Source organism: Pogona vitticeps, chromosome 14 (genome assembly GCF_051106095.1).
Source record: "Pogona vitticeps strain Pit_001003342236 chromosome 14, PviZW2.1, whole genome shotgun sequence".
NCBI classification, from domain to species: Eukaryota; Metazoa; Chordata; class Lepidosauria; order Squamata; family Agamidae; genus Pogona; species Pogona vitticeps.
In genome coordinates, this window is record NC_135796.1 from 6405666 (window position 1) to 6432569 (window position 26904).

Consider the following 26904-nt stretch of genomic DNA (forward strand, 5'->3'; position numbering starts at 1 on the left):
GAGGGATGTGTGGAGGAATCTTGGGAAGTCCTAGGGGGGTGTTGAGGGCCGCATACGTTGCTCTGGGGGCCGCACTTGGCCTCGTGATGCCACCAAAAAATTGTTGAGCAAACAATTTCTGAATTTCTTTTACAGATTGTAAAAGAAGACCGTGTGTGTGTGTGTGTGTGTGTGTGTGTGTGTGTGAGAGAGAGAGAGAGAGAGAGAGAGAGCTGCAGCCATTGATTCTGCAGAAGTGGGAAAGGACCAGGGCTGGAAAACAGTGCTCCAAGGGCTGTGTTGTTGTCCATAGGCTGCATGTTGCCCATCCTGGTGGACTCAAAGAGCAGTCTTCGCGTATGGGAGGCTGGAGGCTGGAGCCACCTCTCCCTGCCTTGTTCCTCCTGGCATCCCCGCTGGGACATCCACAGAACAAGGTGCCCGGCTGCTCAAAATGACTGGGGAAATAGCGACAACAACGTTGGGAGAGAGTTTCTCTCTCTTCTTACAGCCCCTTTTCAATGTTTTGCTTTAGAAGGAGGAGATTCCACAGCCGAGCTTGGGGCCTATAATGGTGATGGTAATAGATCTTGTCATAATATAAATAACAAAACAATATAGGGACAGGCATTGTCCGCAAAGCTAACGAGAGACATGAAAATGAAATGGGAGTAAAAAAGCACATGTAGAATGATGCCGTCCAGATGAAAGAACTGCCAGCGGGGGAGATGGCTGGCGTTCTCTTTTTATGAGCTTAGGCTGGCACTCATGGCATATGTGTGTATAACCTGATGTGGGTGGTGGATAAGAGGACTCTTAGCTGTGGGCTTCATAAGGGAAATAATGCATCCGGCCAATTAGAAAGGATGCCAGTTGGCCGAAGTGAAGTCACAAAGTCCGGCTATAAAAGACGGGTAAGCGAGTCGTCAGCCATCAATCCTCGTCAGTATAAGAAATGACGAGAGATCATAGGAGCTGTAATTCCTGAATGCCTAAGAGCCACTGGTTGCCTCTCTCTCTCTCTCTCTCTCTCTCTCTCTCTCTCTCTCTCTCTCTCTCTCTCTCTCTCTCTCTCTCTCAAATCTATGCAGCTGAACCCCTGAGAACAGCTAGTTACGAAATGATGCAACATGACTTCTCCATAAATTTGTCAATGAGTGTGCTCCCTGTTTTCTGAGGGAAAAGATCATCCATGTTGGGTCAGTCAAAATATCAGCCTGATCAGTTTAACCGCCTGGGGAAAGCCTGCCAGCAACCGTCGCCACCTTCTCGTGTTCTTTCATAATTGATGTAAAAAGACATCATGCTTTGGATGTTCTTCTCGTCTCCATTAAGACAGAACCAACTTACAGTGATCTTAAGGGAAGTGATCAAGGGAAGTGAGTTATTTAAGGAGTGATTTTATAAGTTCCACACCCCCAGTGGACTTCCATGGCCAAGCAGGGACTCGAACCCAGGCCTCCTGAACCCTAGTCTGCTACTCTATCCACTACACGACGCTGGGAATCCTAATGCTTTGAATACTGGAGGTGATATATCACTGTCCTGACTAGTGGACACTGGGAAGAATCCTGAAGTTTTTCCCCTAAGTTAAGCAAACAATAGGATTTACGCCAACGATGGCTTTAATGCACCCAACTCTCTTTTAAGCCCATCTCAGGCTCAGACACACCAGGGAAATATTACCGAATTCATTTTCTTCCATTTGAATCTTTATGGCCGGCCACACAGTGTTACTGATTTATTCTCTGTATCTTCTTTTATGGGGCACTGCATTCCCTTAACTTTATTTAATTTTTTTTTTAAAGATACATCGAGTAGTGTTTCCTGATGGGCAGAATTTCCTCTGTTGCACCAGAACCTCTGGAAGTAATGCACTGTACACACGAGGGCGGTGTCACTTGCCAGGCAGTAGGTGGAGTGACACAACACCTAGCAATGCCTTTAAAGCCATTGGCATAAATTTAACAACATATCAACACTCCAGCCACTGAAGAGAGTTTTTCTAAAAAAAAACTATAGAAGGGCAGCCACATAGCAGTAATGGTGGCTGTCTCCCCTGGTGAATTTGCTTTGAAAAAGTACCACACATGCCATGCTGCTACGAAATACATTGAAATGCCACTGAAACAAACAAACAAACAAAAGCAGAAGCCTCTCAGTGAGTGAGAATTGAACTGCAGTTACATTGCTGGCTGGTAAAAATGTCCATGTGTTGTGTGACAAGAAATCTGTCAGATTTAATGAATGAGGTCTACTCCGTCTTCTGCCAAGCCTGGGCCATTGGAGAGATAGTGAGGAGACCGCAACCTCTGAAGTCACTTTGCAGGGATGGGCAGAGTGTCAGTGGCTTTTTGCTGTGGGGGAGGGTCAACGGCAACAACATCGTTCTCCTGCCTATGACAATGCAAGGAAATTAGATAACGTGGGTGAGGGGAGTAGAAAGGGAGACAAGGGAAGCCACCCAGCTAGTGGGACTCCTCACTGGAAGGAAACCTTTGTCGGTTCTTTTATCACTCGTGATGTCAGACAGATGATAAATGGCTTTTATGTTGCCGGGATGCTCTGCTTCCAGAGTTTTGCCTGGCTGTGGAGGCTCAGTATGGGACATGCTTTGGGGAAGAGAAAGAGCCAAAGGCTCAAATGGGCTCAAAATGCTTTACGGACAACTATGAAAGGATCTTAAAGGTGAACTAATTTACTGCTGGGGCTGCCCAAGGCATTTTACTGCCTGAGATGGAGCACCACGTGGAGCTACCCTATTAAACCAAATCAAGAGGCATAAGACCAAAGCCAGCCAAGTCATTCTAGCATATATTTTAATTCTGTGTGGCCAAGTCAATCCCAATTTATGAGGACACTTCCCAGGGTTTTTCTAAGTATAGATTACTCTGAAGTGCTTTGCTGTTCCCTTCTTCTGGGGGCCATCTGGGACGGTGTAGCTTGGCAAAGGCTGACCGTTCACACAGGGACAAAAGAAAATCAAGCTCCTGACCCCTTGGCTCAATAGTCGGATGCTGCATTCGACTGAGCTCCCCAGTCCGCTTTTATGAGACACAAAAATCATAATTCACCATCTCTGGCAGTAAAGCAGCTACTTCCATGAGTAACTATCTGTGCCCCTTTCATGACACTTAAAATACACTGTCTGGGGCAGATGCCTCACTTTGTCTAATGGAAAGGCCAGTCCTGTTCTGTATGGGATGAAACATTACATGGAATGGGGAAAGAATGGCTGGCCTCAAATGTTATACATATCGTATCAATGGGCAGGAGGGGAGCAAACCTTTCACAACTCACTTGGGGCCTTTAGGGGAAACCACGATGGCTGACATGGGGATATGAGGTCCAAAGTAGGCTTGTGCCAGGGCATGTTGTCATCCTAGGTTAGGTAAAGGTAAAGGTTCCCCTTGACATTTAGTCCAGTCATGCCCGACTCTAGGGCGCGGTGCTCATCTCTGTTTCCAAGCCGTAGAGCCAGTGTTTGTCTGTAGACAGTTTCCATGGTCACGTGGCCAGTGCGATTTAGACACGGAATGCCGTGATCTTCCCACCATTGTGGTACCTATTTATCTACTCACATTTTTACATGCTTTCAAACGGCTAGGTTGGCAGGAGCTGCAACAAGCAACGGGAGCTCCCTCCGTCACGTGGATTCAATCTTACAACTGCTGGTCTTCTGACCCTCCAGCACAGAGGCTTCTGCAGTTTAACCCTCAGCGCCACCGTGTCCCCTCATCCTAGGTTAGTTAGTAGTAACTCTCTTTGGCTGAAAGCTAAAAACAACCATTTATGCAAACTATCCTTACTTGTAGGACTAATTCCCAGTCTGGAAGATTTGTTAAAAGGCCCATCGGTTGAAAAAGTCACATTTTTAAAAAGACTTCAGGAACAGAAATATCTAGAAACCAGGGGGCGGAGGCTCCACCCTTCCTGGACATTCTTTCTCTGATTTCAGAACTACAGTCCTTGAATAAAGAAACTTCATAGACAGATTTGAAAGGGAGGCTCCTGATCAAGAACACATCAGGAAGTTCAGGGCACTCTCTCTGGGCCTTAACAGAGACAATGGTTTCCTGTGGCATTATATCTACTAATCCAATCATTTCAACCTTTGTTACCCAGTAAGAGCCTAATTACCACCATTGTGGTAGAATTAATCACTTCCTATTGTCTGTTAAAGATGCAGTTTTAAACCATAACCAAAAGTTTTATATCCTGCTCAGAAACACAACCGTTTTATTCATCTAAAGAAATGTGCTTTCTATGAAAGATCTATGAAAATTTAAATTGGGTTTATCTTGTTTATCTTATAGATGCTACTTGACTACTTCTGGTTTCTCTTTTGTTACAACAGACTAACTTGGCCAAGTGTTATATTTCTTTTCAGGATGTCCAAAAAATACTATATCCAAGCCCTGAACTTGTCAATTACGAGTTGCAAATTCTGGACTGGTGGCTTGGGAACTGGGGGTGGAACTTCTTTAGGGGCAGAACTAGATGGCGTTCAGCTGTGGATCCTTGTGGAAGACCTTCCTGTTCATAATGAGGGTGGTGCTTTAAAAAAGTGGAGGAGCTGGGAAAAGGCAAGGCCATAGGATATGGACCACTGATCAAAACAGTGGTAGGCAGGGTCATCATAAAATTATATTTTGATGGGTAAGTGAAAATACCATATTTTTCCGTGTATAGGACTATACTTTTGTCTAAAATCTTTAGAATAAAAATTGTGGGTCATCTTATACAAGGAAGTAAGCTGAGGAGAGGACAAAAACAAGTGGATGGGGAAAGCAGGGATCAAAGCGATCCTGCAGCACTTTGATCCCTTTCCCCCTACACTTGCTAAGTCCCACTTAGATTTCTTACTTTTGGGTCAGAAAAGTGGGGGGTGCCTTATACATGGGGGCGTCTTATACATGGAAAAATACGGTACAAATGAAAGTTCTAGGTAGTTCTGAGTCTGTGGCACTAGAGGAAGAGGAGGGGGAAAGGAGCAGAAGGAGAACTGTGAAAGGAGTGTGGATTATGTGTGAGAGAGAAAAGGGGCAAAATGGAAAGAAAAGAGAAAATGGGCCACTGCAGCCACTGGTATTTTTCCTGCCTCTGCATGGTGAGGGGTTCGTGAGTGATGAGGGACTGTGGGAGGGACCCTGACCAACCAATTGACTGCTCGTTTGCCTGCCTGCTTCCATACATGCATGTATTGTTCTTTATGTAATTGTTTAAAATATTTTTATCCCACCTTTTTAAAAGAAACTGAGGCAGCTTACATCAGTAAAAAAAGTATTTAAAAAACTAAGAACAGTAAGTATACAATTATTTAAAAAGAATTATATTAAATTGGTAAATAAAAATCAATATTAAAACATGTTTAAAACAACAGAACACAACAATCCATTTAAAACCCCTCTCAGACCAGCAGTCATTAAGGAAATCCGTGCCTGCTTGTGGAAGGACAACAAAGACAGGGCCAGCCTGGTTTCCTGTAGGAGGGAGTTCCAAAGCCTGGGAACAGCCACAGAGAAGGCCCTCTCCTGTGTTCCCACCAAACACACCTATGAAGGTGGTCGGACTGAGAGAAAGGCCTCCCCTGATTATCTTAATGCCCAGGCAGGCTCATGGAGGGAGATGTGGTCCTTTAGATAGCTTGGACACAAGCCGTTTAGGGTTTTATAGGTAAAAAACAGTGCTTTGAACTGTGCCCAGAAACAGATCAGCAGCCAGTGGAGCTGCTTTAACAGGGTAGTTAGATGTTCCCTGTAGAGATGGGCACAAATCAGAAAAATGGTGATTCGTTTTGATTCATCGAGGTCAACAAATTACAAATTTATGATTTTTTTCTGATGAATCAATTTGTCAATTTGTTTTTGACTCTAAAACCTTATAAAATCCCCCCCAATTTTTTTTTTGGTGTGGCTAGGTGCCTTGAGGGCCATTCTATAGTCAAACAAATCAAGAAATCAAAAATCTCTAAAAATTCATTGATTTGTATTTGTCGGAAGCATGATTCACATGAATACAATTTGACAAATTAGTGATTTTTTAATGAATTTTTTATTGGGCTTTTTTAAAATTCATGCCCATTGACTGACCAGGAGCACCTCTGTCTTGTCTGGATTAAGTTTCAGTTTATTCACTGTCATCCAGTCCATTACTGACACCAGACACTGATTTGGAACTGAGATAGCTTCCTTGGAATTAGATGGAAAGGAGAGAGAGAGAGTTGGTTGGAAACACTCCAACGCAAAAGAGCACACCCACTATGTTCCTTAACATTTCTACTACGCTGCAAAGACACAAAAACCATACCAGCCTTCCTCAGGGCAAAAAGGACCTTCATTTCCCCACAGGCTAGCCGCATCTATGACCGCCTTTGGAAACACTCCAAAGCAAGAGAGAGAGAGAGAGTTGGGTGTCATCAATGTACCAGTGACAACAAACTCCAAAACTCTGGACCACCTCTTCCAGTGGTTTCAAGTATATGTTAAATAGCATAGGGGGCAAAACAGATCCCTAAGGGACACCAAGTCAATGACCAGGGTTTCAAGCATGAGCTCTCCAGCACCAGCCTCTGAGTTCTCCCCTCCAGGAAGGACTGGAACCACAGTAAGACAGTGCCTCCAAGTCCCATTCCAGAGAGATGGCCCAGAAGGGCATCATGGTTGATGGCATTGAAAGCTGCTGAAATGTCCAGCAGAACCAACAGGAACAAACACACCCTGTCCGGTTTCTGGTACAGGTCACCCACCAAGGCGACCAAAGCAGTCTCGGTTCCACAACTATGCCTGAAGCCAGAGTGAAATGGATCTAGATAACCCATCTCATCTAGGAATCCCTGGATCTGGGAAGCCACAACTCAAGCACCTTGCCCAAGAATGGAATATTAGAGACTGACTGGTAATTATCCAGTACTGTGGGGTTCAAGGAGGGCTTTTTCAATAATATTCTTATTGTTGCCTCCTTTAATCATGCTGGGATGCTATTTGTGCAAGGAGACATTCGCTGTCCCTCGGACCCACTTGGCCAGTCCCTGTCCGGCCACTTTTATAAGCCAGGACGGGCGAGGGTCTAGTAAAGAAGTGGTAGCCTTCACCCCTCCAATGGTCCTGTCCACATCACCAGGCTGCAGATGCAGATGCGTGGATAGCATGTGTGTTTCTGTCTGAGAGAGTACACATGAAAATGAGTTGTGGGGGGGGGGGGAGAAGCGCAGAGAAAGAGAAAGAGAGAAGAGGGGAAGAGGAGGATCACTGGTTGACTCTTGAGAGGATGGGGAAAAGCAGAACAAAACAGGGCAGCCTTAAGGGGAGCATTGCTCCCCTTGCATTCTTTTTAAGAAGAAAAGTGGGATGAAAATATTTTTCAATAAATAAATACCACAACATTGCCAGCAGTTGCCTCTGAGAAACAACAGACCATATTTAACAGGGTGCCCACTTGAAGGTCTTCTGCTTTTCTAAGTCTTAGCAATGCAGACTTGGATTACCCTAGGAATACAGGAAATCAGAGCATTGATTTCCTGTGGCTGTGGCACATAGGCTGCGGAATTGCAGATCTGGAGCTTGCCTCTGCCACAGCTACAGTGGACCCTCTACTTACGAAATTAATCTGTATTGGAACGGTGGCTGCAGGTCGAAAAGTCTGTAGGTTGAGTCTCCATTGACCTACAATGCATTGCAACCCGATTAATCCCATAACTGGCCGTTTTTGTTCCGTTTTTTTTCCTGGTCTGTAGGTCGATTCGATTCTCTGGCTGCAAGTCGAACCTAAATTTTGTGGCCAGAGGAGTCTGTAACTCAAAAAGTCTGTAAGTCAAGCCGTCTGTAAGTCGAGGGTCCACTGTATGTCAGCTAGAGTCTCCCAGTCTTAGAAACCCCCTTTTGCAAGAGAGGGATAAGAAGATGGCCCTATCTTACAAGAGTGTTGCAAGAATTCCAATATAATGTACACAAAGCACTGTGATCATTCAAAACCACTTTTTCTGAGATATTATCAGGAAATAGATACTCCAATCATTCTCTTCCTTTTAAAAGTACGTCCATCATTAGCAGTGACAGATTTATGGCTTTCAGAAGAGGAGGTGCAAGAGAAGGAACAGCAGCAGCAGCAGTGATGGTGTTTATCAGATATACACGTCACTTCATTGCCTTGAACTAATTGTCAGTGAACTTAAAATTCAGAAATGCAAAGATAGTGCATTAGTCTGGGGTGTGTGTATGTGTGTGTGTGAGAGAGAGAACCCTACAATCATCATTTCAGCAGAAAACAGTATAAAAATAGGACTTGTACTGTCATTGGACAGATGTGTAGAAATAAACCAAATCAAAATATTTGTGTGTTTCTTGCATGACCACAGAGTACAACAGAAAGCGCAAAGGTAGTCATGTGGAGAAGCGGCATAGACACAGATATCCTCATGTGATCTGACATTCATGCACAGGGATTAAAAGTGGGGAAAGAGAAAGAAAAATCCAGAAATCGGCTGAATTGGTGAGAAAGGAGAAGAAGAGTACGCTTTATGTCTTAGTTACGAACCTTCATTCCCTTTCCTGCTGGCAAGTCATTGATTAAATAATTAATCAGAGATTACACTGTGGCAACCCATCACTGGTTTCAGAACCAGAGAAGAGAAAGGATGAGGTAGAGAGATAAATGACAGCATCTACAGACACCTCGTGTTGCCCCTTTAAGGAACAATCCAAGAGGATCCAGTTAACTGCCATTTAAAAATGCTTCCTTCACTCCCTTCCTGCTGACTGTTTTAGGAAGCAAAGGGAGTCTTTCTGCAGGTGAGTTGAAAAATGAAAATAAATCCAGGCATCCAGCTCTTCCAGAGCCCTTTTGCCCCGTGCCTTGAGCCTTGGTGTTTTGCCCTTCTTCAACAGGCATGGCTTGTCCCCAGTGAGCTGGAAACACAGAAATACTGGCATCGACCTGGACAAAAGCAGGTCGCTGTCTCTCCAAAAGGCCACAACACAAGTCCGGCACTTGTTTGGACATAGGGTCAAGGGGCCAAGGCACATCCCTAAAGATGTCAGGGATGTTTTAGGTGAGGATTCCCTGCTTTGGTGGTAGCTAGACGTGATGATCCTGCAGACCCTTCCAGCCCCTGTGTCCTATGATTCTAAATAAAAGTGGTCAAGTCCTACAGAACCCAGAACATGAGGCCAAATGGTTAAAAAAGGAAAAAAAAAGGGTTAAAAGAAATCTCACAGCCACAGTGTCGGCACCCATTTCTGCACTTCGCTGGAATTTAGTCTGCATACCCCCCCTTTTTTGGTACCATGTAAAATTCAGGGGAACAGAAAAACCTGATTTTGTGGCATTTTGTTCTGTTGCAATAAAGTCATTTACTTATTGGTGGCTTTTAATGTTTCAGGTTTAGATTGTCAAGAAAACAAGCCTTAATCCATCCAAATCAAGTTTAATTCTTGACCCAGGAAAGGGATGTACATGGGGGGGGTGGAGGGCAGGGAGGGAGGTCACGGCATTTCAAAATGCAGATAAAACTTTCACCCAACAACTCAGGCTTTGCCCAGTTCACTTTCCCAAATGGTTTAAGGAGTCTAGTAGTCCTCTTTCACCCCTCCAAATAACTTGCATTAGCTATTTAAGTATTGGAATTAATCCTGAATCCTTTTCAGAGGCCTCCCAGCCTGATAAGTTATCTTTACCTCAGGCACCAGTTATCTTTCGGGTTGTGGATTCAGCTTCCACAGAGCTATGTAGCCACTCCTCTGGGTTTCATCTCTGCTGGCCTTTGTAATGTATAGTGAAATGGCTGGCATTGTGGCTGATACAGAAAACCCCATCTGCTGGAAGACCTTCTGGAGATCCGAAATAATGGTGGCAAGGAAATAATTGGGAAACAAAGTAGACCTCAAACCGAAAACAAAGCACAAGAGGGTAGCCGGTGGGGAATAGGGCGAGCATTTGAATTCTACTGAGAAGTTAAATTCTCTCTCTTGTTTACTTTAGGACATTCAAGAAAATTGCTGACTTGCCTCCCCCTCCCCTTCAATTTGCTCTAAAATGTAAGCTAGTACACAGAATATTACCAAAACACTCCTCACCATTTTGGGCTGGTTTCTCTCACATTGTTCCAGAATGAGGATTGTTCTGGAGGCATGTGATGGATGCCTTAAGGCTGCTGGTCCGGCAGCCACTTCTGGCAGTGGGGGAAAAAACACAATTTGCTAATGGTGGTGAATCCCAATCCTGCTAAACTGTAGGAGAAATTCTTCTCCTCAATTAAAAAAAATGAACTGAATCTGCCCCCCAACAGATTCTAAATTCTTCCTGATCACAGCCTTTTCCTGCTATGGTGAGATGGACTGCTTCTTAAATTTCCAGCTTTGCATCCACACATTTATTAATTATTGCTATATGAGTAACATACCAGTTTCAAACTAAAAGAAATCTGATTACTAGAAATAGCCAAGGTAATGAATAAAAATAATTGTGAACCATCAAATGTCCCTGGCAAGTTGTTATTGCAATTCTGCTCTTCCAGAATTTAAGGAATTACTTTAAAACACTTCTTAAAACAGTTAACAAATTGGATGAGCAAATGGTTTCAAAGCTTTGCTCCATGTGCTACAGGGGAAGGGTGGGGGAGAAGAAGAAGCAGCTGAGCCCAATATGCCTGACCTTTTCTCTTGGTGCAGTGGTAGATCTGGCCATGATCCTGGGTCACGGGGTAGGGGCTGGCCGATGGTAGCAAGTCCTGGGAGGTGCTGGAGACGCCATTCTCACATTGGAACTGAGATCCAAGGTTAGAAGAGGTGGACAAAGCCCGGGCTTCCCCAGAGAAAGGGCTGTGGTTGGAGGCCACTTTCTGCCTGACGGTACTCCTGGGGACCACTGGGTATTCCTTGCTAGAAACACAGGCAAGAAAAGAGGGAAGCATATTAACTCACAGCAGCCATGGACGTCAAACTAGCCATATCTTTCTGCATTTCTGCCCGCTCCTGGTTTCCTACAACTTCGGTCATGTCTGCCATTTGTGCACAGAGTGTGTCCCTCTGGCTACATCCGGACAGAAACATCAGAAACTATTTGTCCGTAAAGACTACAGTGATGATCGGATCAATGGTTGAATAAACTGATCCAAAAGGCTGTGGATGATTGTGGACGTTCCTCCAGTTAATCAGGCAACAGCTTTATTTTGACTTTTGTCAAGGCTTGGAAGTAACGAGTTCCTATAACTTATAGCTAATTAATTACCTGTAGCAAGCTACTTTGGGAGAGTAAAGATAAATTTGTGCAGTAACTACCAAATTTCTAGGTATCATAAGTAACAGCTAATTCATTTCAAAAGCCACTTTTGAGTCATTCTTAGAGGCTTTTTCACTGGGATTTTTCAGATTTTATGCCATTGCCTGCTCAAACCAAAATGGCAAAGGAAGTATTATTTGCTGGTTTCCATTTTGTATTTTTATAATTGTTCTCCAAGGTGGTGCTTTTGTGCTGTCAAGTCACCTCCATCTTACAACAACCCTATGAATAGGCATCCTTCAGTCTCTAAAGACTATGGTAGCGTGCTCTGTATGGAGGACTTGGAACAGCGTCTAGTGTGGCTGAGGAGGCCAATTCGAGAGTGGCAATCCCTTCCACACTGAAGACAAAGCCAATCTGTCCCCTGTCCAGCTCCCTGGTTTTGCTGCTTTAGTGACTTCCTCTTTGCCTCGGCCTGCTGGGCAAGGGTCGCTTCAAATTGGGAGAGCCCGCGATGCAGTGCCTGCCTCCAGGCTGAACGCTCAGATGTCAGGGTTTCCCATCTGTTGAGGTCTATTCCTAAGGCCTTCAGATCTCGCTTGCAGACGTCCTTGTATCGCAGCTGTGGTCTCCCTCTGGGGCGATTTCCCTGCACTAATTCTCCATACAGGAGGTCCTTTGGAATCCGACCATCAGCCATTCTCACGACGTGCCCAAGCCAACGTAGACGTCGCCTACCCTATGAATGAGTGACCTTCAAAATGTCCTGACATTAACTGCCCTGCTCATCTCTTGAAGACTCAAGGCTGTGAGTTCCTTTAAGGAGTCAATCAATATATATCATATTTGGTGTTCCAGTTTTCCTCCTGCTTTCATCTTTGCCTAGCATTATTGCCTTTTCCTGTGAGATTTGTCTTCTCATGATACATCCAAACTATGACAGTTTTTGGTTTTGTAAATTTTGCTTCTGGAGACAGTACAGGCTTTTTAAAAAAATCTTGGACACATGTGTGCATTTCTGATGGTCCACAATATCTACAAAGCTCTCCTCCAGTACCACTTTTCAACTAATTTTGTTTTATTCACTGCGCAGTTTCGTATCCATGCATAGCAACCAGGAATACAATTATATGGATGTTATTGGGCTTGGTGTTCTGGGACACATCCTTATATTTGGGGATCTTTTCTACTTCCTTCATTGTTGCCCTTCCAAATCTCAGTCTTCTTCTGTCTACAGTCTCCATTTGAATTTATGAAAATCTTTAAGAATTTCAAGTTCTTCTTTGTCAACATTAAAACTATGTAGTTTTTCTGTAGTCATTATTTTTTTTGTCTTCTTACTGTTCAACTGCATTCCTGCTTTTGCACTTTCTTATTTCACCCTCATCAGGAGTCATTTCATGGCACTGTTGCTTTCTGCCAGAAATATGGTACCATCTGCATTTTATAAATTGTTGCTGTTTCTGCCACCAATTTTCACCTTATTTCATCTGGATCTGATCCAGATTTCCAAATGATATGTTCTGCATACAGATTGAACAGACCGGGATATAACATACACCCTTATCTGACTCTGAAATATCCAAGGTACAGTATCAGGATTGGGCACTAGAGGGAATGGGAGAGTATTTATCTGTTGTTGTTTTTTTCCAGGCCCGTTGGTAACAACAATACAACACAGTAGTAACAGCATAACACAACAAATAGCTTTGGCAATCAGAGCACAAATAATGTTGACAAGACCTAGGCTGCTGAGAAGTTATGAGTAACAGAAGTTTTTTTTTTTAAAAAAAATGTAACATTTCAAACTTTGGGGTAGAGGGTGTTCAAACAAAATTCCTATATTTTTTAAAAAAAGGCATGGGTCACATCTGAGAAGAAGAATCTCCTCTTTCACCTCTTTCATACACAGGTGGGAATGCCTCTTCTAAGAGAGTATCTTGGTGACATGCCTATGTAATCATTACCAATCTATTATAAACATGTAAATGTATGCAAAGTTGATCAACACACATCAGATTAGTCACCTACATTTTTTTAATAGTCCCCTTTCCTTCTTACTCTAACCAATAACATTCAGCAATGTACAAATAATTTGTGTGCACAGTCAGTAATGCTACTAATTTTCATACCTACTGAGGTTATCTGCTATGGACCCACAAGCACATATAAAGTATTGGTCAAAAATCAGTAATTGTGCTCAGTACCATTCACAAAGAGACACCAAGCCAGGGATAATCCCAAAAGCTGACCCCTTTTTTCCTCAGTTAACTATTTCTCACAAAGCAATGGTCATGGCTGCTTTTCAACAAAATTTGAATGACGGTGGGTAGACAAGGGCACACCGTTGACCATCTTGACTACTGACGCTGGTGTTCTCAACATTCAGGCTCCCCTTTGCTATGTAAAGCCTGGCATTCTTTTTCCTGAGGGCACAATATTGTGCAGCAAGAGTGAGCCATTTCCTGGCATTTTATATACACAGAAGCACAATGTACCACATTCGTCAACCTGAGGTTGGTGTTTATTATTATTATTATTATTATTATTATTATTATTATTATTATTATTATTATTATTATTATTATTATTATTATTATTATTATTATTATTATTATTATTATTATTATTAATTTTTTTTGGAGAATTGCATTTCCTGGCTTTTTAAAACTACACACAAATTTCAACAGAAACTTCCCTCATGTAGAATTACCAAGAATCCCACAAGATGAGCACATGATCTGTTCTATGGTTGCTGAGGGAGGAGAGAAGTAAGAACTGTGGGGATGCGGCTGTAGTCCCTCTGTGCCAAAATACTTTGAAGGGTTGGTGTTTGTTTTGTTTTTCAACTTAATTAAATGGTAAAGCAAAGGTATGAGTAGGTGCAAAACATACAACAGAGAAACATACATACCCTTTACCCTCTCCAGTAAACTAATGATGTCATGTTTACTCAGAATACAGACTACAAAATTATCATCCAATTTCCAAATCCTTTCCTTGGGATAGCAACCTGAGAAAGAAAAGCTATATAGAACTAAAAGCTCTAAGAACATGCTATGTGCACTTTTTCCAAAATATGCCCCTTCACCTTTGAAATTCAAAAAAAATTGAGGCTTCTAACTTAGCAAAGATTGTCACTAGAAATCTTTGTCGTAAGTTCAAATCATGCATACTATGCAAAAGAAGGACAGTGAAGACAGGGACAAAAATCAACTCATTTGAAATGTGTTGAAGGAGAGCCTTATAGATACCACAGATACCAATCTGAGGACATTTGGGGTTTCTCCTGTTTCTTAACAGTTTTACTTTTTTTATAAAAAATCCTAACTTAAAAACTCCTTTGTCTACAACTTCCCAAATTTGGAATGGAGCAAGAACAGACTATCTGCTACAAATGGGCCAACATCTGAAACCTTGTTTAAAAGTTATAATGTCCCCATTTTTAGAATTGCCTTATAGAACATTGATTTCCAGTACCAGAACAAGTTCATTGCTGCACTCTCATGCACCAATAATGCCATAATACTGCCAGGATAAATTCCCACCTTTCATTAATCAATGGACTGAGGACCTTATGACTCTTTCAGTGTTCGAATGGGTGGCATATATTTGGCAATTACCATATTTTTCTGTGTATAAGACTATACTTTTGTGTAAAATCTTTAGACTAAAAATTGAGGGTCATCTTATACACGGAAGTAAGCTGAGGAGAGAACAAACACAAGTGGAGGGGAAAGCAGGGATCCAAGCGATCCTGCAGTGCTTTCATCCCTTTTCCCCTACACTTGTGAAGCCCCACTTACATTTCTTAATTTGGGGTTAGAAAAGTGGAGGGATGTCTTATTCATGGGGGCGTCTTATACAGAGAAAAATACGGTACACAAGGACACCCACCTGGATATTTGTTCCTCTTTCACTGAGGTTCATGCCTATGTTCTGTTTTGAACCCTGGGACCTCTTCTCTTCTCTTTTTCAGTGAAACTGTTGCAATTGCTCATCTATTCCTAATCAACCCTTTAAAAGAAACTGGATAATTCCAGTTCTTTATTTTGGGGCATTTTTTTTCTTTTGTCTGTTTGTATGCTTTAAATTTTGTTTTTTTGTTTTTTCTTGTTCTGTTATGATTCAAGCACAAGTGGGGGAGACACAAAGAGAGGGGAAAAAACAGGAGACAGAGTTGGCAAACTGCATAGAATTAGTCTGGGGTGGAGGAGAGTCTCTCATACGGTTTCCAGCTGTGCTGACAAATTTCTGGGAAAGGATCTCATCTCATAAAACTTCCCCTGAACAAAAGGGAAATGCCCTGGACCTACACATATATATACACACACATGAAGACACAGAGCATTTATAACAATTAGAAACAGGTGAGTTTTAGTGTGTGTAGAAAGCCAACACAGGTTGAGCTCAGGACTACTGGCATTATTGCTGTGCATGCCATGATCTTATTGCTACATTTTGTGTCAGGAACAAGCTGGAGTCAGAACTGGCCACCTGTTCATAATTTTAATTTTTATTATTATTATTTAATAAAATGTCCACAGTTTAGGAGCCTGAACTGTTATATTAAACAGAGTTTGCTTTCATTTGTGTGCTTGTTGCGCTATCGGTAAAATTTTATAAATCACTTAGACCTGAAGATCTCAAACTGACATATAGCAATAATAAAACACACTACAGAAAAGGTTTATTGTTATGTGTCACTAAGTCACATTTTACTTATTGTGTCCCTAACAGGGTTTTCAAGGCAGATGAGATATTTAAGGAGGGGTTTTACCAACGCCACTCCCAATGAATTTGCAGGATCAAATGGTGATTTGAACACCATGTTTCCATTACAACCTATTGGAGATGGGCATGAACTGAAAACTGGTTGATTGTGAGAGGATTAAGGGCCAGCGTTGCAGTGACCAGCCATCGTAAGATCGAATCCACATGATGGAGTGAGTTCCCATCACTTGTCCCAGGCTCCTGCCAACCTAGCCATTCAAAAGCATGTAAAAATGTCAGCAGATAAATAGGTACCACCTCAGTGGGAAGGTCACAGCGTTCTGTGTCTAGTCGCGCTGGCCACGTGACCACAGAAATGGTCTTCGGACAAACGCTTGGAGATGGGGATGAGCACCACCCCTCAGAGTCGGACACGACTGGACTAAATGTCAAGGGGAACCTTTACCTTTTTATAATAAAAACAAAACCCTCATCCTAGGCTGGCATTTTTACACTTCTCCATTTTAAAACAAAGACAGAATTTTGTGTCCAAATGCCCTCTGGTTGATCCTGTTTTTAGCTTACACAGAGAAGAAGGGAAAGAGGAAATTAGACACCTTCGCTGTTTGATTACATTGGTTTTAATTGAATAGCTGATTAATAATGAATTAATTCTTTCAGCATTGAGGTAAAGAAGGTATGGCATACCAGAAATTGTTGGACTGCAATGCCCATCATTTCTGATTGTTACCTATTCTGGCCAGGTCTGATGGAAACTGAAGTCTGGCAGCATCAGGAGGGTCCCAAAGTGAAAATCCTGTCTTAGAATTTCCTTTTTTTATAAGAACTTTTTAAAAAATCATACTTTTGTTTATAGGTTTGATGAAAGAATTTGAAATTTGTTTAAAAATGAAAGAAGCTGATACAGGTTTGTCCACTTCTAATTTGGATAAACATTTAAATTGGGAAGAACTCTGCAACAACATTAAAATAAGGTAACTTTCATTAGTTCCAGAAAATCAGGAAATTCCCTGGGAAATTTGGCACTGCTGGGGCATGCAAGGATGTGTTCAAGATGTCATCCTCTTCCACAGACCAAAGGCTTTTGCAGAATGCATGTAAGATCAATGCCATAGATTCCATTTGAGTAGGACAAGCCTTAGGACAGATTACCAAAAACCTCCCCGACTCCCAACATCATCACCCTTGAAGAAATACAAGTTATGGAACAGGATTTGGACCAGAATATACTTGTTTAGTTTAAGTATACAGAGGAGGGCTGTGCATTAGCTTCTGCCATATCTTGAATATCAAACCAGACTTGATTTTCATGAGGTCCTGATCAAAGCAGAAGCAGCAGCTTTGGTTTCAGAGCAAATCAAGAATGTCCACTGCAAATTGGACTGATCTAGATATCTAGAATGGGCATGAATTGAGCAAGCAAGAGAAAGTGGAGTGATGAGGAAAGAAAGATTAGAGTAATTCAGCTTAATCTTGTGGTTGATAATTTGTATTTTATTGCATTTGCATCTCTCTATGTTTTAGATAAGGACATTTATTCTTCACATCCCATCCTATTGGCCCCAATTATTTGTCTTGCTTTCCCCATTTATTTATTTATTTATTTATTTATTTATTTATTTATTTATTTATTTATTTATTTATTTATTTATTTATTTATTTATTTATTTATCCATCCATCCACCCACCCACCCACCCACCCATCCATCCATCCATCCATCTGTTATTTAGTCTCATTACTGAGTATATGTGCATGTGTGGACAAACACAGTATGAATGGACAAGACTAAGCACTCAGCTGAGGATACATGATTTCTAAAGATTCTATTATATATTATATATTATATATTATATATTATATATTATATATTATATATTATATATAAAGCAGATTTAAAGGTGCCTACTTTGAGAAACTCCTTTGTAGAATTTGCTATTTATCCCAGACTGCTCTTTATCCTAGACTGTCATGCAGAATTCATGTTATTCATGGGTCTCCTGCCCATTTATGAAGTTAATTTGGGCTTTAATAGGGATGAATGCTTTCATCTGGACTGATCTTTGCCCCGTCCTATCTGATTTGTGCCCTGCACTGAAACCCATTAGTAACCCTTCCCTTGATTGGCACTATCGGGGAAACAAAACCTTTTTATTTTTTTCTGAAGTGTTTGAAATTTGGCAACATGACAACCTTTAAAAGGGGAGTAAACTTGCAAGATTTCATATTGCTACTGTAAGAGTTTTGCATACTAGGCAACTTTAAAATTTGTTTATGTGAACAAATGAATAAATAAATAAAAAGGAAAAGGTTAAAGGGATTTGTGCCTTGTCTAATTCATTCTGTACTGCAGACAACTTGTACAAATCAAGGCAATTCAATTAATTAAACACATTTGTCTGAATCTGGCATGTAGCCCTGATATCTACCTCATATTTTGAACAAACTCCATGCATCTAGGGAAGTGGGCTATAGCCCAGAAAAGTGAGCAGACTTTTTCATTAAAAGTTTAAGTTGTCATGGAACACAATTGTTTTGGATTCCACATACTTCTCCTATGAAAGCTATGCTAGGGAATGCATGCATACAGGAAGAAAGACCAAAAAGGAGGTTGCTTGGGACACAGGGAAATCATCACACAGCATACTTACAGAGATAACAGCTGGAATCCGAGAGTAAGTCACAAATAGAGTAGGTCCAACAAAATCCCATTTTATAGCTCTGAATATCAGGATGGCAAACATTCAACATGCCACAAACAAAGTCGAGAAGTATGGCTTTCAACCGAAATATTGTTTTTAATTTTAACCATCAACTTTAAAATGTGATATTTAAATCAGGTAATATTTACACACGTGATGGGCAGAATCCTATGAATTAACAGAAGCCAGGGTAAAGCAAATAACAAAAATTGCATTGTTGAATTGCCATTGTTTTTAAAAAAAAATCTGTGTTTATGTTCCTTATTGGAACTTGCTGCTGTGATTTATACCATTTGACTAGCCATGAAAAGTAAGTAGCAGGATTTTGGCCAGTATCCTACAGCTGAATCACAAGCACCTATCAGAGTTAAATTTTTCATTTCCTTGTTTCTTTCAATGTAGAGACTCATACCTATTGATCTATTTGTGTTTAGCAGACTGGATCTGCAATATTTTGCCACTCAAGACAGAAATACTTATTCCTGTCCTCTTTACGTCAAGGTGCAGAGCACCCAGATCTAGCTACCTATTCTGATATCTGTGGTAGAAGATCTCTCTCTCTCTCTCTCTCTCTCTCTCTCTCTCTCTCTCTCTCTCTCTCATTGTGGCAATGAACATGCAATCAAAGTAAACTTAAGAAGTAACCATTCATGATCATACCTCGGATCTGTTGCCTGCAATGTCTAACCTGGATTGCATTTTCAAGTCTGATTATTTCGACATAGAAATTTAAAGGAAGGAAATCCTTTGCAAGTGCAGGAAACACACATTTAATGTATAATTTGACCTGTTGCAGAAAAAGCATTTAAAGGCATTGGGTTTTAGGACAGTAGCTCATTTCATTAGATGTATGTCATTCTGGTTGACAACCCCTTGCATTTGATGAAGCAGCTGACCTATGAGAGATGATGGTCATATAAATGTATGCCACAAAAGGTGCCACAAAATCAGTGCCATGACTGTTAATGCCTTTGGCTTTGCCTGCCTTCTCTTCACCATCCTGACACTATGTGGGACTGTATAGAAATACAAAAACAAATGTTAGCACCCAGAAAAATCATTTGAGCGGTCAGTTCCTCTTGATGCTTATGAGTGTCACGCAAGCAAAGAAGGCTTGCTATGCAAGACACAGAATGGCCAGTACTCCAGAGTTGCACAGCCTGAAGGCCCAATTAGACATGATGTGAATATTTATGACTCAGATTCACTAGGCGCATACATGTACTTATTTGTCTCTGTGTGTGTTTCGTATCTTCTGTGTCTCATCAGTGCAGCCCGATAATTTTAGACTCTGAACTAAATGCTATTATAATGGAGTCCTGTCTTTAGATCAGACTTTGGAACAGGGCCCAATTTACATACCAGCTAAACATGATGCGGTTTGTGGTATAGGTGGGGAACGGTGGCTATCTAGAACGTGTTGATCAGCAGCTCCCATCATCCATTACAACTAGCTTTGCTGGAGAGTACTGTTGGGATTTGTAGTCCAAAAACATCTGGATGTCCCAGCGACCCATCCTTACTTTAGGGATTCAGATTATAATGGACATTTTTTTTCACATAGTATCAAAGCATGTCTTAAACTGGCACTGCCTCTAGCTAATGTTAGACTTCAGGTCCACCATCCCTAACCATTGACTATACTGGATACAGTTGATATGAATTGCAGTCAAAATCTAGAGCAGTGGTTCCCAGCCTTGGGTCCCCAGATGTTCTTGGACAACAACTCCTAAAAATCCTAGCCAGAACAGCTAGTGATGAAGGATTCTGGGAGTTTTAGTCTAAGAACATCTGGGGACCCAAGGTTGAGAACCACTGGTCTAGAGCACACGTGGCCTTTCAGGGGCGGTTTTATAGGCCCCCACAGCACTCCACCCCCCTACCCAAATTACTTATAAATTTCAGAAATTGCCTTTGTGTCCATCATAGGGGTGACTCAATTCTTCCATGTTTTGGCTATCCAACACCTTTGCCCCCCACACCTTTCACATCATATTTTAAAAGGATATGGGCCAGCAGAGAGTGCAAAAGGACTTTTCAATTTAAAAACTTTTTTAAAAGAACCAGCTTTTTTTAGTACCGTAAACTCATTGTTGTGACCAATGAATGAATGAATGAATGAATGAATGAATGAATGAATGAATGAATGAATGAATGAATGAGATGCAAATAAACCTTTAGGGGCATGCCCTTCCTCCTTTGGGATTATGGTTCTTAGGCAGTGAGGGAAAAAAAATGGAAAATGACCCTCAGCCCCACTGTGATTATCTGCCCCTAATCTAGAGGATTACACACTCCCCATCCCTTCTTTGGATGAGGTTGGGTCTTACTTCACTTACTTCTCACTCTGATAAACCAGCCCAGCATCTGAACATTGACTCTGGGGCCTTGCTTGAGTACATTAATATCAATACTTGTTAACAAGCTCAGATTAAATGACGCTAACCTGGCCTCCACACATCTATTCATCAGGTAATAGAGAGGGAGGTCCCTTATCTCTCTGGCAAGAAGGACATTTCTTCTCTAGAACTTGGAAAAGTGATATTTTGGAGTAAAACTCCTAGAATCCACCATTCAGTATTGTTAGAAATCACAGACTGTATGGACCTGCTGGCTGGGGGATTCTGGGATCTGTAGTCCAAAATGATACCTCTTCTAAACGTTGGCCCTCTCCCATGACCTGTATTGTGCTGTGATTTGGCTCTCCTCCAATCCATCAGAGCATCTGGCAGGGGTCTGAAGCTGCCTCAAAGGCAGGTTTCATCTAAGAATTTCCAGAGTCTGCAGATCCATCCACAGGACACACATAAAAACATCACAAATATCTTTGACATGAATATAATGAAATTTATAATATTGTTTTATATGAAATTATATAATAGTTTTTGTGTGTGTTCTATGCCATTAAATCAGAACTGACTTATAGCAACCCGAATAAGTGTTTCAAGGTAAGTGGGATATTTCAGGAGTGTTTTCTACCAGTTCCACTCCCCCAGTCAGTTCCCATGGCTGAGTGGGGATTTGAACCTTGCACTCCAGAGTCCTAGTCCGTCACTCTATCCACCACACCATAATAGATATTAGTAGCTGGCAAAGATGAAATTGAACTAAAAACAGGCAACTGCATGACAGAAAGGCAATATGGGGAAGCCCACTGGGAAATTGTCTCTTTTGAGTGGGAATCATACTTCTGAATTGTGGTGCTGGAGGAGATTCTTGAGAGTCCCCTGGACTGCAAGGAGAACAGACCTATCAATTCTGAAGGAAATCGACCCTGAGTGCTCCCTGGAAGGACAGATCCTGAAGCTGAGGCTCCAATACTTTGGCCATCTCATGAGAAGAGAAGACTCCCTGGAAAAGACCCTGATGTTGGGAAAGTGTGAAGGCAAGAGGAGAAGGAGACGGCAGAGGACGAGATGGTTGGACCGTGTCATCGAAGCCACCAACATGAATTTGATCCAACTCCGGGAAGCAGTGGAAGACAGGAGGGCCTGGCATGCTCTGGTCCAGGGGGTCACAAAGAGTCAGACACAGCTTAACAACTAAACAATGACATGCTTTTCTTAGTTCAGCCACCAGAAGTGGTTGAAATTTTGCACTGTGATGCCAGTATTTTTCTCTCATTTCTGCCCTATATGATACCTGATCCTAAAGAAAGTAGTGCCTATGGGATGAGCATCTGTTGTCCCCAGTTTTTTAAAAGGATTCAAAGGCTGGCACTGCAAAGAATTAGTGCCAAGCCATTTTATAAAAATAAATGTTAAAGGTCCCAGCAGCTGGAGTGAAAAGAGAAACTGGTTGTAGTCATCTGGGTGATTATAGCAATTTCTCCCGTGGAAACCAGCAAGAGACCCACTTTGAAGAACTGGATCACAAACAGAGCTATGCATATTTTCCCCATCATATAGCTGCATTCTCAGCTAAGATGACAAGAGCTATGAATTGAGGATCCAAAATACAAATGGCACAAAAATGTGCTGCTGGGAGAGTACAGATGTGCCTGCCTCCTGTGCATATACCACCTCCAGCCTTTTCCCCCAGGTAGAAGGAAACATAAAATAGGAGGGCTCAATGCAGAACTCATGTGGTTTTTGCATATTCAGACCCAGGCATTCTTCCCCATTCCTCCATCCTCTCTTCACAGATGGCACTATCTTACATGAACCAAAGTTAAAGCAAAGGGTTCTGCTTACATACTTGTTCCACAGCACTTAAAGTTAACCAAGATCACAGCAAAACCCCAGGCACAAAGATTGCTAGTTTCAGCTCTGTTCAAGGGTGCCTGAGAGGACTTCAGTTGTTGACAGCACAGGAGAATGGCAATCAGTACTGCACCAATAGCTTTTGCGGTGAGGCAATCGAATCCGTTTTCATGAAGCTCAGCTCAGGAAAGGAAATACTATGACTGCTCAGAAAGTAGTGACTAAGATTTAACAGCTGCTGAGCCACCAGGATCCACAGATCTTTTAGATGTCATCCGAGCGCATCTAGATCAATACAAATATGGGACACTGGCTGGTAAAAGAAGCCAATGCAACTCTTTGTCTCTACGGAGAACATTCACACAGACTTCACCTTTGCATCCTTGACATTCTGTGCAGCTCCATATCATCACTCCCTCGGAATCCTTTTGCAAACGGATTGTTTTCAATCTTGAGCTGGGTGATCTGGGAGGAGAAATTTGAAAAATAACAAGTACGGGTTTTCATGTATCCTGAACCCAAATCACCAGTCAAACAGGCTAAAATGACTGTCCTTAATAAATTAATCTCTAAAAATTTCAGCCATGCATGGCAGTGATACATATAAGACTGCAAAGTTTGGAATAGTTTCCTTTTTTGCCTGAAATTCCCTGAATCCCCTAACCAGCATGATCCAAGATTTTCTAGTTGCCTTTTCTAATCTTTGGGAACAGTGTTCATTTTATTTATTTTATTTATTTATTTATTGGACTTCTATACCGCCCCATAGCGCTACAAGCACTCTCCGGGCGGTTTACAATTTTTTGCATGCAAAAATGTACCGTTTTCAACCAGAGAACTCTTTCAAGTCTGAAGGTTTTTCTTATAATTCTCTGGTTTTCAAGGTTTTACATCATGAAGATGGTGAGAAAAAAAAATACTGACAACTGATAAATACTGATAATTGCAGGTGGGATTTCTACAAATTCAATAATTCCCCATTCTGGGAGTTCTACCTGACTTAGCAAAAAACTCAACATACATGGGCCTAAACTGAACAGCTTTGGGGCTTACCTCTGAATAACCTTCCTCTTCTGCCCAACTGCAAGCTATTAGCTTTCTTTCTGAATAAGAAGCTACACAGAGCTAGGTTTAGCTAAGCCTCAAAGCCTTACAGCTGAGGTTTTTCTCCCAGGTGAGAAATGTACAGTTTTCTGTAAGGTGTGTGTAAATCAGATACACCCCCCAGAATGGAGAATTGAGTGATTTGTATCTGGAAGTTGAATCATGGCAACTGGACTTCTTTCTAATTAGGCTGAAGCATTTCACTACTCATCCAGGTAGCTTCTTCAGTCTGAGGAGCGTTAGTAGGAGACCCCTGATAGATCCTCATTTGTGTAGGCAAGCTGGCCAGTCTCAGGCCACTACCCAGGAGGAAGGACTAGCAAACCATTTCTGAGCATTTTATACTTCGAAAATCCTGGGAGGGTTGGCATCAGCCAGGACGAACCTGACAGGACATAACTCGTCAATGTGTTCACCTTAACTAGTTCGTTTTGGGTACAGAGGATACAACCAAAACTCCATTTCCAAAGAAAATTTACAAATTTACTTTGTTAGTGCAAGAACACTTCTAGCATCACGTTAAGTTGTATGTCAATCTTTTAGCAGTCTTAAGTGCAAGGGTCTTGTTTTGTTCCTTATTTGGTATCAAGGTGTCAGGAACAGACACTATAGGAAACCCAAGCAGATTTCCCTGTGTTTTATTGTGCTTAACAATTCTTAACACAACATGTTAATAAGGCACAACACAAGGAAGCAGGGAGAACAATAAGGGCAACCTGGCTGCCACCAAATAAGAAGAAACACAACAGGGTTGTTTCTCAAAACAACATCTCCAAATTCTGCATCTTGGTAAAATCCCTACAAAGAGAGGCTATGGCTGGCATTCCCAAAATGTGAAGCCCTCCTCTATCTTCCTCCAACACTATGTTTTGCCTTACATGGAGACCTATAAGGGAGAAAGTATAACTTTTTGGAAGCAAATTCTGCCTCCGCATCTCTCCAAATACAATTGCTAATGAATCATCGTACGTGTTTAGATTCAGATTCAGATTGTTTCCAGAAAAGTACTGCTTCATTCCAGATATTTCAAATCTGTATGAATTGGCACCATGCGGTTCTGGGTCCATCAGAAGAGCACCTAAATCTCCAGTATTAGACCTCTGCCTGTTTATTCTTTTCCATTGTGAGTGGCCAAATACTTAGAATTAACATTTTTTATAAGTATGGTATGAACTGAAAGTGACTGTGTATAACCATTCTTATGAGTTTTAAAATAAAAGGGATGCCTCCAGGGACGAGGACCTGAGTCACAGGACTTGCTGGCATGTCAGACTAACTCGCACCAGTGACCTGACTTAGACTTGACTCAAGTTTTTGCTTTCAGTGACTTGGACTTGACTTGCGAGTTGAAATCCACCCACCCTGGCATTTTTTTCTGGGGAGAAAAAGCTTGGAGGGACTTGGACATGGAGGTTGGGACTTGGTACCAAAGTCTCAAACTCATGACTTGGTACCAAAGATTCAGACTCAGACGTGGATCCAAAGATTTGCCAGCATCCCCGGCCACATCCCGCACTGGATTAGACTTGGCTCGGAGCAGAATTCAGCCTATGTGGGCAGTCCAAGACCCCCTTTTTCTGCTGTGGTAAAGAAAGCTGATGGGGGGGAGGAAATGACTCCTTTGAAATATGGCACTGGACTATACGAACATGAACAAATCAAGCCTCAACTATCTCTGGAAGCACAAATGAAGAAAGGGAGGCTGTTCTGCTTTGGGCACATCATGAGAAGCCAGGATTCCCTGGAGAAGACAATAATGGCGGGTAACGTGGAAGGCAGCAGGAAAAGAGGAAGACCAAATACAAGATGGATTGACTCCTGAAAGGAAGCCACAGGCTTCAGTCTGCAGGAACTGAGCAGGGCCGTTGAGGACAGGATAGGTTGGAGCTCGCCCTAAGAGCTGCAGAGGAAATAACCAGATAGATGTCCGGTGGAAATTTCCGCTGGCTTAGATCCCTCCCAAGTTCTCCACTCTAACCACTACGTCTCGGTGCCTCTGCAGCCGCAATGGCTAGCTCCCGAGGCTTCTCGGGGACCGCGTGGCCTCTCGAGTCCGTTTCCCTGAAAGAGGGAAATGCAGGCGGCACATCGCGCACCAAATCGCTCCCGGAGCGCGTCTCCAAAGATCGGCGGGGCTTCAGAAGCGGGAGGAAGGGGGCGGCTTTTCCCCCCTCGCTTCCCCCTCGCTCCCTCCCATGCCTCCCATCTTTGAGAGACAAAGGAGGAGAAACCCCCCCCCGCACACACACACACACACACACACACACACACACACACACAAAGAGGACCCGGCGGCGTCTCCCTCGCCTGGCTGGCGCTCCCGGCCCCGGGCGGGCACCAGGCGGCGGCGGCGGCGGCGGCAGCGGACGGGCTCTCCCCCCCCCCACACCGCGACCCCATCCCCGCGGCTCTTCCTTTTACCTTATGGTTCTGGTAGGAGGTCACGGCGATAAAGGCCGTCTCCGGAAAGACGTGGGTGCAAAAGGCCGTGTTTTTGGAGCCGAAGCCGTTGTTCTCGTCGGCCTTGACGATATGGAGTCTGGGCTGGTATTTGTGCATCGAGTTGAGGATGATCTGAAAGGAAGCCAAAAGGGGCATCAGAGCGAGCGGACCCGCACACGGACCGAGGCGGGGGGGGGGGGGAGAGGGCGCTGCGCTCCGGGGGGGGGGGCGAGAGGGAGCGGTCTGCGTGTTGGCCAAGCAAGGCGACTCCCCGCGACCCCCCCCCCGAGGGCTGGTGGCGAAGGTTGTCTTGAACGCGCGCTCACAGGGCCGCCGTATTGACCACCCCACCCCTAGAGGGGTCGCTGGCAGTCAGGGTGTGGGTATTTGGCCCACGAGTGGCACCCCGAGGGACCTTTCTTGGCCTGGACCCATAGGCCGTAGGATGGGGTGGGGGGAGGACCCTTGCCTGCCCATCCTAAAGTGGCGCATGATGCCCAAGTCCATAGACCGACGCAGTGGCGGA

At 42.8% G+C, this 26904-nt stretch overlaps 1 protein-coding gene across 6 annotated transcripts in view; it reads right to left on the reverse strand.

Annotated features, from left to right (window-relative positions):
• The window catches only part of TBX5 (T-box transcription factor 5), a 139175-nt gene that overhangs the window by 8558 nt on the left and 103713 nt on the right, over window positions 1-26904 (reverse strand). For all 6 annotated transcript variants that reach the window (XM_078381631.1, XM_078381632.1, XM_078381634.1 and 3 more), the window contains 3 exons: window positions 26358-26510; window positions 23206-23297; window positions 10630-10856 (listed from right to left, as the gene is read on the reverse strand). In XM_078381631.1, the coding sequence (XP_078237757.1) occupies window positions 10630-10856; window positions 23206-23297; window positions 26358-26510 (472 nt within the window). The remainder of the gene's footprint in view (window positions 1-10629; window positions 10857-23205; window positions 23298-26357; window positions 26511-26904) is intronic.